This window comes from Abramis brama, assembly GCF_963993115.1.
Source record: "Abramis brama genome assembly, chromosome: 9".
Classification (NCBI taxonomy): domain Eukaryota; kingdom Metazoa; phylum Chordata; class Actinopteri; order Cypriniformes; family Leuciscidae; genus Abramis; species Abramis brama.
Genome location: NC_139971.1, coordinates 17,054,377 through 17,068,890, shown reverse-complemented (window position 1 = coordinate 17,068,890; position 14,514 = coordinate 17,054,377). Strand labels below are relative to the sequence as shown.

At 41.2% G+C, this 14,514-nt stretch overlaps 1 protein-coding gene across 1 annotated transcript in view; it reads right to left on the bottom strand.

Moving 5' to 3' along the window:
* The window catches only part of LOC311089688 (neprilysin-like), a 226,044-nt gene that overhangs the window by 118,809 nt on the left and 92,721 nt on the right, over positions 1-14,514 (bottom strand). Inside the window, exon 2 of the mRNA XM_084124586.1 lies at positions 16-186. Coding sequence (XP_083980712.1) covers positions 16-186 — 171 coding nt within the window. The remainder of the gene's footprint in view (positions 1-15; positions 187-14,514) is intronic.

Here is a 14,514-nt window from a genome sequence, read left to right as displayed (position 1 = left end):
ATCTAATGCACTTACTTTTGCCACTCTGTGTGATGAAGAGGAGGATTAGGGACACAATAATGACAAATAGTAAAGATACAATTGTCAGGAGACCTATCTCCAGTGACGTCCAGTGGGGCTTTTTTTTCTGAGTGTTGTTGTCAGCCATGTTCTGCTGTCCCTCTGGGGCAGCCTGTAGAAACTCACCTGAAAAGAGTAAGAGAGAGTTTAAGTTAGATTCAGTGTAAACCATGCGCAGATAACTCCACAGTGAGTTTCTTTGCAGAGTTTGGTCTCTCTAAACACATACCTTCTGTCATTCGTCACAGAACTTACCTGTTTTTACAGATTTAAAAAATGCACAGTCTACACTTTGAGCTGTTATTTATTGCAACAGGGAATTAATCACTGATCCCACTCTGCCAAACACACACTCACGATTCACAGATCACAAAGACCATAGTCATACTTTGAAGCATTCAGGTGCACAAATACACACAGACACACACAGAGTTACAAGCCCGAGGCAGAGACCTGCTGTGTTCTGGCTGAGAGGACCGCGACCTGGGGACAAAGTCTTAAAATCTTCCTTTGAAGGAGGCTGACACTCTCTCACACACAATAACAAATACACAACACAGGGCAAATACGCACAAACCTAAACTCACATTCTTACTGGGGTACTTTACACACAGACTCTTGTCTCTTTCAATTTCTGTTGTATTTACAGATAATAAAAGTAAAGTCTATTTGGCAACAGGGGGCTGGTTTACTTCTGGGAAAAGGGAATGAAAAATGTCAGGGCTAATTTGGCTAATGAGTCTATTTTGACTAAATTGTACTTGCAAGGGGCAGTGGCTCTTGTCTTAGTCACATCGCAGCATCTGCATGGGTTAGATCCGGACGATTAATCTTGTTGACTTTTAGAGGAAAAAGTGTGACTGGTGTAACTATTTGAGACAGGGGCTGGTTTAATAATTGCACTTGTAGTTAATTATCCTTAAGCATGAATAATAAACAACTTGTAATGTAAAAATGTACAAAATGTAAGTTGGAGACAGACACACTTTAAATCACACACTTGATCAGTGCACATGCCATGCACCATCTGAGGAAACTGATCTTCTTTCACGTGTAAGCATTTGCATCTGCATGCAGACAGCAGCTTCTTACATAAAATGTGGTTCTACTACACATACATTCACACACATTTTCATGGACACTAAAACATACAAAACTCATGTATTGACAATTAAAATGTATGAATAACATTACAGATGAACAAATGTTTACAAATCCTTATTTAATCTATGAATATTTAATTCATGGAATTAATTGGAATTGATTCTATTGAATTTATGAGCAATGATATTATGTTTTCAATTCCATTTATTAAAAGCAATTGAAATTCTAACATTTTATTTTGTTCTTTGCGACTTCTGGTGCCAGCTCGTTTCAAAGGATTACATAATAATAAAAAAAATAAATTAACTCTTAAAAGGAATATCATACAATTTCAGTAATTTCAGTAACCTTCACTTATGTAGTAGTGATTTTGTTTTGCTGAGAGTCAAATGAACATAATGTAGACCACAAATGGACCACAAAATTTAATCCATTGTATTCTCTTGAGCTGTAATCCAAAATTTCAGAATTCATTTGATTTTGTTGTGTGAGAAACAGAACCAAATATATAGTTGAAACAGTGTTATGTTAAGGTTTGGGGATAGGGTTAGAGGCATAGTTCACCTAAAAAAATGAAAATTCTGCCATTATTTACTCACCCTCAAGTTGTTCAAGTAAATGATGGCACACTTCATTTTTTTAGGTGGACTATCCCTTTAAGGGATCTAAAATACATCTATAAAATGGTAAAATGTAACCACTGTATATATAAATATATACACTGATGATCACGTTGATCATCTCCTAACAAGTTAAGATATAAGGTCTCCTAACATATTAAGGTCTGAGTAGATTAGATGGTAAGCAAACAATCAGTTCTCGTAATCAACGTGTTGGATGCAGGATAAATGGGCAGAAATAAAGATCTGAGCGACTTTGACAAGGAGCAAATTGTTTTGACAAGACAAATGGGTCAAAGTATATTTGAAACGGCAAGGCTTGTGGGTTGCTCCTGGGTCAGCAGTGGTAAGAATTTACCAACAGTAGTCCGAGGAGGAACAAATCACAGACCGGTGACAGGGTATTGGGCACCCAAGACTCATCAATGCACAAGTGCAACAAAGGCTATTCCATCTAGTCCAGGCCAACAGAAGGTGTAATGGGGCACAAATCACTCAAAAATTTTAATAGGAGGAATGTGCATCACACTCTGCTGCATAGGGCTGGTTAGCCACAGACCAATTAGAGAGCCTATGATGTCCACTGTCGAAAGCACCTGCAATGGGCACCCAAGCATCAGAACTGGACCTTGAAGCAGTGACAATACAATGGCAGTACATCTGCAAGGTCTAGCTTCATTTGTTGGCAGAGGCCACTAGGTTTAACATTTTGTTGTAATACAATGAAATTCATATGAACACCACCATTGTATGGTTACTTTTTGGAAAACATATATTATAGGTGATAATACCTATAATGGTATAAGGTATATAAGGTATAAAACCTACTAACAATATTCCAAACCTCAAATAAAGTTATAGGTGATGTATTTTTTATTCTTTTATTATTCTTTAGGTGTACAGAACATGACCGTGGCTGAAATGCCTAGTGTATATGCTCTCAGATTGTAGTTTCTTCCACATGTGCCGATAATAGGCCATTAACAAAACTGAGAGTGATGTACTCTGAGCTGGATAATTGAGAGGCTTAAATAGCCACAGACTTGCTCCGGGGCTTCCCACTAAATAGCAGTTGTTTTCATTTAGATCTAGCATTTAGAGCTGATACAGAGAACATACCTTTTAAAAAAAAAAAATAGATTCATCATTTTTTGGTTGCGTAAGAGAAGGGTTTCCAACAGGGAGTTCTCAATATCACTGCAGGGAGTTTGTGAGATTGTGACAGAGATAATTAAATTAAATTGTGGTCATCTTTGAGCTTTAAAATATGTGTAGCTAAATGTAACAGAATGAGTGCATTTTCTCTTATTTCATTTCAAGTCCCAAACTCACTATTCTGATTTGTCAAAACTGTCACAGAACATTTTTGGTCAGTTAACCCATTGCTAAGTCCTTAACTTAACCATTCTTAATGTGAAATCTTTCACAGTACAGTTTGGGTCGGTTAACCCTTTGCTGAGTCCTTAAAGGGGTGGTTGATTATGATTTCACTTTTATAACTTTAGTTAGAGTGTAATGTTGCTGTTAGAGCATAAACAACATCTGTAAAGTTACAACACTCAAAGTTCAAAGCAAAGGAAGATATTTGCTTTTAAAGAAATCGTTTTTTAAAAACTACAACAAACGGCTGGTAGGGACAACATGAGATTCCTCCCGGGTTAGTGATATAACTAACCCTAAAATTAACATAAACCCCACCCCCGGGAACACGCAGTCCATGTTGAGAAGAGGAAGAGTTGTTGTAGTAGAGCACATTTGTGAGTCTGCTCAAGCTGTTGCATTCGTCTTTTCACATGCAAAACAGTACGTAACACAAATGCAATAGCATGTCACTCTGTAGGCATCTTACAACAGTTCCCACACGAGCGATTTTATAGATTATCATGACAGAATATGCTAATCAAAGACTTGAAGAAAGTTAACTCCACATCAGCAACACAATCATCAAGTCAAGTCACATTTATATATAGCGCTTTTTACAATACAGATTGTTTCAAAGCATCTTTACAGAGATAACAGGAAAATGCAACAAAGTTTGTTTCCAGAAGAAAATAGCTTCACAGTCCAGCTGAAGTAAGTTTAGTGATGTTTCATTTTGTTGTAAAAAAGTTATTTAGTTCATTTATATATACTAGTGCAGTGCCCATGCAAAATCAGTTTTTGTGTGTGTTTTTAGTAATTGTTGGTTTGGTGTGTTTGAGTGCTCATTGTTACAATTACACAGCAAAAGTTCAGTGACATTTTTATTTGTGCATGGTAGAAAGCAAATACTGATACTGACATAATGACATACAATAAATATGGAAAACTGAACTACACGATTCAGGGAGCAGGCTACACAGTGATCTCCAAGAAAACGCTACGCTTGAGCAAACAGTTTGTGAATAGGCTACTACAAATGATGGCCGTGAAAGAGACGGTGAACGCATAGGATATGTTTAGTTGGTGAATAGTATAGGCTACTATTACACAGTAGCGATAACGTTAAGCGCACCAGAATAAAATATAATATCCAGAGGTAAACAGTGTAGCTGACTTACAGATTCACTTAACATCCACAAATGAATAAGCACGACGATTCAGGGAGCAGGGTACACAGTGAACTCTGAGAAAACGCTACTTAAGCTCCGCTGCTTTCTTCGACCCTCTCTGTCTCTGGTCCTGCGAGGGGGAGTGGCCAGCAGCTAGAGTGGCAAAAGCCAATGTGTGCTTCTTTTACCGATATATTTAACGATATCTTTTGCATTTCTAATCCAAACAACGTCAAACTTGGCACTGCACAGTTTGAAATCCATCGGACTAATGGTTCGAGAGATATGCGAATAACAGACACACAGATAGACAGACGTTCCTGTAATTTATAGATAGATAGCTGCTCTGGAGAAAACCGTGATGTCATCGTCCAGCTCAGTTCATTTCTCATATAATAAATAAATGTCAATGCAGGCAGATCAATATTATTGTTAACATCCCCAACTAAGCAAGCCAAAAGCAAATGGCAACAAAGGTGAAAAAATGCGAAAAAGGCGACAGTGGCAAAGAACCAAAACACCATCAGGTGGCAGGATGGAGAAAAAAAACCTTGGGGGGACTTCCGGTTTGAACGCGCATGGAATAGACGTGTTTTTCTTGGCTCCGCTTCAATACCTTAAAAAGTCCTAAATACAGCAGATTAATTAACTGTGCTTTGCAGCTGAAGTTATTAGGGTTTACATCGCAACATGACAAAGCCAAATAAAATTAAAAAACCGGAGAGGGGAGCGGAAGAGGGCGAAAAAGTTACCGAGTCTATCGGTAACTTTTACCGATAGCTTTTATCTATCGGTAACTTTTACAGAAGCTGAGGCTAAATCTCCGCCGACTACAAATGAGGATCTTATGTCTGCAATCAGTGCTTTGAATAAGACTGTGGACCAAAGACTGGGTGAACTCTCTTCTGCACTTTCTAATTTGTCATCGGCGCTGACTGACATGACCGCTCGAGTTGAAGAAACTGAGGAAGCTGTGCAGGCGCACGAAGGCCGTATTGAATCCCTCGAGAGGCTAAATGCAAAAATGGCTGCCGAGACGGTGCTCATGCAGGCAAAACTGGAGGATCTGGAATGGTGGGGGGGGGGGGGGGGGTAGGAAACCTTGTGTGGGTATTCCGTGGGTTGTGTTTAAGTTCACGAGTTCAAAGAAGGTCCAAATGTTCTTGTTTTGGTTATGGTGCGGTTTATACATATATAAATATTGTAACTACATAAATGTCAACTGATACTTACGGTAATGATCACAGTGATAGACTGGGCAATATTAGGTTCATCAGTTGGAATGTTAGGGGAATGAATAGCCCTGTAAAGCGTGGAAAGGTTCTTCTACATCTTAAAGCCTTGAAAACTGATATAGGTTTTATTCAAGAAACACATTTAAAGAAGGGTAGCGAGAATAGATTAAAGTCTAACTGGATTGCACACAAGGGCGTAGATTTGGTTTGAACATTGGAGGGGTTGAAGTTTGGGTATGCCTCCTGATATTGTGATCATGGTATAAATATTGGGGGGGTTGTAATGCATAGATTTAAATATTGGGGGGGTTATCTCCCCCCCATCCCCCCCACAAACTACGCCCCTGATTGCACAAGTGTATCAGTCCACCTTTTCTACCAAAGCCAGAGGTGTGGCTATTTTGATTCATAAGAATATACCATTCGTCCATCACAAGACTATCTCTGACACAAACGGTAGATATATTATTGTGTTGGGCTCCATACATTCAAAGCAAATTACTTTAGTTAATTTATTTGCACCAAATTTTGATGATCCCCTCTTCTTTCAGAAAGTATTCAAACTAATCCCCAATATCTCTGAATCAAATGTAATTATTGGAGGAGACTTTAACTGTGTGCTGGACAATGTGCTCGATAGACAACCGAGTCAGATTGCCAGCACTGTTTCTAAATCTAATACAACGTTAAGACAGTATATGCAATCTCTAAACATTGTCGATATATGGAGGATTCTTAATCCTTCTGGTAGAGATTTTTCCTTTTACTCTCACGTGCACAAGTCATACTCGCGCATTGATTTTTTTCTGCTAGATTCAAATCTGGTGCTGAATGTATGCAAATCACAATATCATAATATTATAATATCAGATCATGCCCCCCAGTCAGTTGATTTTAGATTGGATAATTTAAGAAGAGAGTAGTCCTTATGGGACACATTGTGTCAAAATGATTTACGACTTTGACCTTTGACCTTTTGACAGGTTGAACTTCCTGTGACCTTTTATGATTGATGGGTTGAACTTCCCGACTGAGGTCATGGGATTAACCTTTGCCCTATCGATCATGTGGTATGACAGTTAGTTTCCCCTATTTGAATAGAACAGATGTTTTGAAGGATAGTTTTGCCCTATTTGAATAGAACAGATGTTTTTTGACGGATAGTTTTTACGGATGTTTTGCCGGATAGTTTTGCCGGATTCAAACAGCCGGTGTCATGTGTGTGTGTCACAGACAACAAGCTTTGTGTCATGTGTGTGAGTGTGGTTATATGGTGTCATGTGTGTGTGTGTGTGTGTGTGTGTGTGTGTGACAGTGTGGTGTCACAGGCATCCCCAAGCATCGCGCTCCCTCCCGCGCTCGCATTCCAGAGCATCGGGCACTGACAGCTGTTTGGTCACTGTGCTGAAACAACTTCACATGCTTTTTAAAGTAAAATCTATACTGAAACCAATTCTTTCAGTTTTAGATGAATAAAAAATCATCTTACATAAACATTCTATCCTTTATATAAATGATATAATCTAAAATAATTAAACTAAAGTTGAAAAACATAGCTTTCAAAGTGTACAAATATCTCATTGATCCAATTATTTTAGCTGAATAAAAGAATATAAAATAAAAAGCTTACTAAAACCAATTATTTAAGTTTTAGACGAATAAAAGAATATAAAATAAAAAGCTTACTAAAACCAATTATTTAAGTTTTAGACGAATAAAAGAATATAAAATGACAGACTTAAAATTAACACTTTTTTGTCCATACCATTGATGTCCACAAAAATAATTAAACTAAAGTTGAAAACATGCCTTTAAAAGTATAATATAAATATCTTATTGATCCAATTGTTTTAGCTGAATAAAAGTATATAAAAAGCTTACTAAAACCAATTGTTTTAGCTGAATAAATAAATTCATCTTACATTATTTTAGAGATTTGAATAAGCTCTTAACACTTTTTTGTCCATACCATTGATGTCCACAAAAATAATTAAACTGAAGTTGAAAACATGCCTTTAAAAGTATATAAAATATAAATATCTTATTGATCCAATTGTTTTAGATAAAAGAATATAAAATCATCTTACATGTTTTAGAAAGTTGAAGTATGTCCTACCATGGATGTCCACAAAAATGCAATGTATGAATGGGTTCAAAATTGTTTTACACAACTGAATTCATATAGTCATTCCTGAATGACCTCACAGTCTCAAAACATAAGGAGCGCGCGCGCTTCTAATGTATGTGCGTCAAAAAGTAAAACACGTGTGTGTGTGTGTGTGTGTGTGTGTGTGTCTGTGTGTGTGTGTGTGTGTGTGTGTGTGGGTGTGTGTCTGTGTGTGTGTCTCTGTGTGCGCGCCCCCCTATTCCTGCGTGCTCTGACATCTGAAACAGGACCCCACTCCACATTCCTGAGCACGGTGAAAGTGAGATTAAACATCACATACAATAATACAAAATAAATATCTTACTAAAAAAATCTACTGAAATGCTTGTAAAAAGAATAAAATTCATCTTACATGTTTAGAAACTTACAACTCTTGAACTTACATGTTCAAGAAGGTCTTAAGAGAGTTAACATAAATCACAGAGTGGTTCTCTCTCACACCAGCGTCTCTGACTCAGAGGAGTGTATTCAGTGATGGGATGAGACATTGTGAATGTTGAATTTACTTCAAAGTAAAATCTTAATGATATCTTTTAAAAATAAAATTTCAATAAATTATTAAAAGTCTTAATAAAAACAAATATTCTACAACGATGGTCTGTGGAAAAATTCGACTTGAACTTAAAGTATATATTTTTTTATCATGGGTATGTAAAATAATTTGAAGCGTAACAAGTCATCTCACGCCTGTGAAATGTTCAATAATTTCTTAAGTTGTATCTGTGAGAAAATGACAACAACATAGGCCTATCTTCAGAGAGAGCAACCATGAGAACATTTAGAAACTGGGAATCTTCCAGAAATAAGGTCCTTCCGATCAGCGCTGAGAAAGAAGTTACTTGACAATAATGATAGCTTCAGGATATCGAGTGACAGACCGAGCCTCTGTGCATCGTGTCAGAGCGTATGTCATGTTAGTCTGCTAACGCCTTTCCAGAGCCAAAGTTTTGTACACACTAAATTTATTTCAAATCATAACCTTAAAATTAAAAGACTGTGTAGGAGCCAAAATGTGTTTGGGTTATGTGTTGTGCTCATTTTGACCATTGAGTGGCGCTGTGATATCAGTATATAAATGTAGCCTTCCTTATGTTGTAGTTAGGTGTGTTGCCCCGGAAAGGCAAAAAGGTTTTGACCGCAAAAGCTGCGGTAAACGTTTGTAAACAACAAATCCAATACTGGACATTGTGCACGCTACTGTTGTGGAGTCAATAAACTGTGTATGATGATGCAATTGAAGAATGGTCTTCTCGTTTTTAATGGAGGAGATGAACAACGTAATACCAAAGCAAGAAAGTGAGTCAACCTAATCACTCCGGGAACAAAACAGCTCAGTAGCTTAAAATATCAGATTTAGCTCCTACAATTCAAGTCAAAACCTTTGCATGTGGAACTTTGTTTGGAACTTCAGTACGTTTGAATACAAGGAAGAGGACGCGATGTTAACGGGAGTCTGGATTATGTTTGTGCAAATGCTTTGCTGTTTGCAATCAGTGTAAAGGACGTCGCGATGCTGGATCTATATTCACTAAAGAGCCGGTTGAAAAAACAAAGGATCATCTGACGGCGCCCAACGCACTGAGGTATGTGTAGCGCTACACTGTTTTATGGCCATTCAGTTGTGTGCACACATAATTAAATGAATTAAACTTTTTGATCGCCAACGCGGGCGGATAAAAGGCTTTGGACAGGACTGTCACTGTGTGAACTATTAAAAAATAGACTAATCCTTATGGAGAAACAACAAATAACTGTGGGGTCTGGCGTATCAGCTATTAAATCAAATAGTGTGGTAAGCAATGTGGAAGTACAAACTGAAAAACGTGTGGTTAAGCTTTCATATAAAGCATTAGCTGATAAATTGGATAAGTTTCAAGCTGGCAGAAAAGCCATACTGAATAAGGCAGATCATATAAGAAAATCCTTGCAAGAGTTTGTTCAAAAGGGTGACAAATTACAGGTACAATATGCACTTAAAGAGTTTATTGAGGTATGTAATAATGCTAAAAGCATTCATGAGTCTGTACTGGGTTTATTGTCACCTGATGAAAGAGAAGAACAGGAAACGTGGTTTAAGGCAAAAACTATGTTTAATGAAGAATGCATTGCTGATGCAAATCAATGGGTTTTGTGTAATGAAGGTAATGTGTCTGTAAGAGAATGTGATGTTATTGATGATGGTATTAATCCAAATGACAGTGTGTCCAATGTGGAAAGTAAACGTTCAAAATGCAGCAAGAGCAGTAGTAGAAGCAGCACTGCATCCTCTGCAAGGGTAAAAGCAGAAGCAGAAAGAGCTGCACTTGTTGCTCGTGCTGCTTGTTTGAAAGATATGCATGCTCTTGAGAAACAGGAGCAGCAGTTAAGGAGGAAAAGGGAGCAGCTCAATTTGGAGGCTGAATTGGCTGCATCTACTGCTAAATTGGCTGTTTTGGAGGCTTTTGAACGAAAAAGCTCTTCGCAAGGATCTACAAGTGTTAAGAGTTTCCACTTGGAAAAGGAAGGAAGGAAATCTGGCAATGAATTAAATCCTATGGCATCGGCATACGAACCTGGACAAGTGAAATCAGTTCAACAAAGTGTTCGTTCATTACCTCCTGGCCAAATAGTTGATGTGCGACCTAAGACAAGTGAGAGTTGGATTAACATTGCTACAAACCAACAGTATGCTGTGGATAAACAACGACAGACAACAGCTGCTCATGGAATATCACAGCATCCAACTTCTCAATTAAAGGACAAGCGGACTGTATATTATGATGCCACTGGTCAGAATACATCTGATGGTATACTTAACATCATGTATAAGCAAAATGAAATCACAACTGCCATACTTCAACATCAGCGTTCAATGTCATTGCCACCAAGAGATATTCCCATATTTGATGGAGATTTTCTTCGATACAGAACCTTTATAAAAGCTTTTGAACAAGGTGTCGAAGAGAAAGCCAGTAAAGCAGATTGTCTGTACTATTTAGAGCAATTTACTCGTGGGCAGCCAAGAGATCTGATACGTAGTTGTCAACATATGGCTCCTGAGCGTGGTTATATAGTAGCAAAGAATCTTTTACAGGAACACTTCGGCAATGAGTACAAAATTGCTACTGCCTATATTGAAAAGGCTCTGGCTTGGAACCCTGTGAAAAATGAGGATGTGAAATCACTGCAAGCTTATGCACTGTTCTTGCGTGGCTGTTGCAATGTAATGGGGGAGCTCCAGCACATGCAAGAAATGGATATGCCTGTAAACATGCGAAGTGTTATCTCCAAATTGCCATTCAAGTTGAGGGATCAGTGGAGAGTAACAGCTTATGACATAATGGAAACAAGTAATCGTCGAGCTTGTTTTGTCGATTTGGTCACATTCATTGAACGTCATGTTCGAATTCTTTCTGACCCCTTGTTTGGTGATATACATGAGTCATCATTTGGTGTCACTGGAACAAAGACTTCGACAAGATTTAAGTTACAGCCCAAGGAAAGAATGAAGGGAAATACCTTTGCTATAACAGTAGCAAACGTAGACTCACTGTCAGGATCTGGGAGTTCAAAATTAGACTCAGGGAAGGCTGAAAGGCATGGTTGCCTATGTTGTTCTAATAATCACTCATTGGAGGAGTGTGAACAGTTCGATTCAATGAAGCATAAGGAAAAGATTGATTTTCTCAGAAAAAAGGGAGTTTGCTTTGCATGCTTGTGTACTGGGCACATGAGCAAGGATTGTAATGGGCGCCTGAATTGCAAAGTTTGTCATCAAGCTCACCCGACAGTGCTTCATATTAAAAGGCAATCAGTAGCTGTGAATCAGTCATCATGTGAAAAGTTTGTTTCTTCCAAGACATGTGCGCATACAGGGGTTGGTAATGACCGATGTGCATTGTCTATTCTCCCAGTACAAGTAAAATCCATCAAAGGAAACCAAGTCATAAAAACATATGCATTTCTGGATCCGGGGAGTTCAGCTACGTTCTGCTCAGAACAGCTTATGCAGAAGCTGAATATTTCAGGTAAACAGGTCACGTTCCTGCTCAGTACAATGGGACAGAAATCCATAGTTCCAGCTTATGCCTTGTCTGGTTTGGAAGTATCCAGTCTGGATTGTAATAACTTCTATCCGCTTCCTGAGGTGCTCACACAGCAGAAAATGCCAGTTAGTACTGACAACTTAATAACATCTGAGGATTTGGCTAAGTTTCCATACCTATCAAATGTGCACATCCCAAACATCAAAGCAAATGTTGATTTGCTGATTGGTACAAATGCTTCCAAGATGTTGGAACCTTGGGAGATAGTTAACAGCTGTGGGACTGGCCCATATGCTGTTAGGACAGTTTTGGGATGGGTTGTTAATGGTCCACTGAATGGAAACAGTGGTGCATTAGGAATGGAGATTCCTACTGCTACAGTGAATCAGATTGCTGTGTGCAGATTGGAAGAAATGTTGATGAATCAATATAGTCATGACTTCAATGAAAGCACCGTGAAAGAAATGTCCAGGGAGGACATCAAGTTCATGGAAATCATGGAGCATTCAGCAGTACTTCAAGATGGGAAATATTGTTTGAAATTGCCCTTTAAGACCAAAGAAGTATGTCTGCCTAACAACTTTGCTGTGGCAAAACAACGAGTCCTTGGTTTGAAGAAGAAGTTTCTCAACAATTATAATTTTCATCAGGAATATACAGGATATATGAATGATGTCTGTAACGAGGTTCAACAGTTATGGGAAGAAGGAGGCGGGAACCGGCGAACATTCAACATTTTAATGATAAAAATAAACCAAATACAAAATGAAAGTAAAGGCCAGCAGCCCCTCACGGACGACTGCTGGCCACACAAAACAGAAACAAAACACAACATAAAATCAGGCCTGTCCTCTCTCGCTCTTCACTGTCGTCGCTCCTCCTTTATGCTTCCGCTCCTCCGTGAGAGATTCGAGACCGGTGCGTCTCGCAGGTGTCGCTCATCAGAGTAATCACGCCACCGGCCTCATGCCGCTCTCTCACGGCCCTCGGCCTCGTCCTGCTCGCCACATACCCCCATCGCCCCTCGCAGGCCGGGGGGTACCCACGAGACTGCGCTCTACTCCCCCCCCCTCCCCCTCCTCCGGGGAGACCGAACACGGCGGCTGCGGTACCTGGGGGTATGGACAGACGAGGCGAGAGAAAAGGAGACGGAAGCATGAGGAGCGACAGAGACGAGAGAGGGGAGAGAGGAAAAAAATTAAAAAAAATAATAATAATTATTAGTCCGGTTCCCACAACGCGCTGCCATCTGGCCCTACACCAGCTGGGCGATCTTCTCCGCGGTGCCTGGCGGTGGCGCTGGATAGCCCTCGGTGGACGGCACGAGACTCCTCCGCCGCCTGTTGGACGGCGACGGCTCCTCCGGATAGGGCAGACGGCAGGAATCCCCCGTTCCCTGCTCCTCCCCATCATGGCGGACGACAGCAGGCTCCGGCCCACGGCGAACGGCGGCGACTCCTCCTCTCCCTCACGGACGGCAGCCGTCCCTCCAGCACCCAGGCGGCCAGCAGCGAGCTCGACCGTCCCCCCGGCAACTCACTCCAGCGCACCGCCTCGAGCGTCCATGGCGACGGACTCTGCTCACCATGCTCGATGGCACCGCGGATTCCCCACAGCGGCGAGGGCTCTTTGACAGCGCGTTCCTCCTTCTTCCCGGGTTTCGGCACCAATGTAACGAAGTTCAATAGTTATGGGAAGAAGGAGGCGGGAACCGGCGAACATTCAACATTTTAATGATAAAAATAAACCAAATACAAAATGAAAGTAAAGGCCAGCAGCCCCTCATGGACGACTGCTGGCCACACAAAACAGAAACAAAACACAACATAAAATCAGGCCTGTCCTCTCTCTCTCTCTTCACTGTTGTCGCTCCTCCTTTATGCTTCCGCTCCTCCGTGAGAGATTCGAGACCGGTGCGTCTCGCAGGTGTCGCTCATCAGAGTAATCACGCCACCGGCCTCATGCCGCTCTCTCACGGCCCTCGGCCTCGTCCTGCTCGCCACATACCCCCATCGCCCTTCGCAGGCCGGGGGGTACCCACGAGACTGCGCTCTACTCCCCCCCTCCCCCTCCTCCGGGGAGACCGAACACGGCGGCTGCGGTACCTGGGGGTATGGACAGACGAGGCGAGAGAAAAGGAGACGGAAGCATGAGGAGCGACAGAGACGAGAGAGGGGAGAGAGGAAAAAAAAAAAAAAAAATAATAATAATTATTAGTCCGGTTCCCACAACGCGCTGCCATCTGGCCCTACACCAGCTGGGCGATCTTCTCCGCGGTGCCTGGCGGTGGCGCTGGATAGCCCTCGGTGGACGGCACGAGACTCCTCCGCCGCCTGTTGGACGGCGACGGCTCCTCCGGATACGGGCAGATGGCAGGAATCCCCCGTTCCCTGCTCCTCCCCATCATGGCGGACGACAGCAGGCTCCGGCCCACGGCGAACGGCGGCGACTCCTCCTCTCCCTCACGGACGGCAGCCGTCCCTCCAGCACCCAGGCGGCCAGCAGCGAGCTCGACCGTCCCCCCGGCAACTCACTCCAGCGCACCGCCTCGAGCGTCCATGGCGACGGACTCTGCTCACCATGCTCGATGGCACCGCGGATTCCCCACAGCGGCGAGGGCTCTTTGACAGCGCGTTCCTCCTTCTTCCCGGGTTTCGGCACCAATGTAACGAGGTTCAACAGTTATGGGAAGAAGGAGGCGGGAACCGGCGAACATTCAACATTTTAATGATAAAAATAAACCAAATACAAAATGAAAGTAAAGGCCAGCAG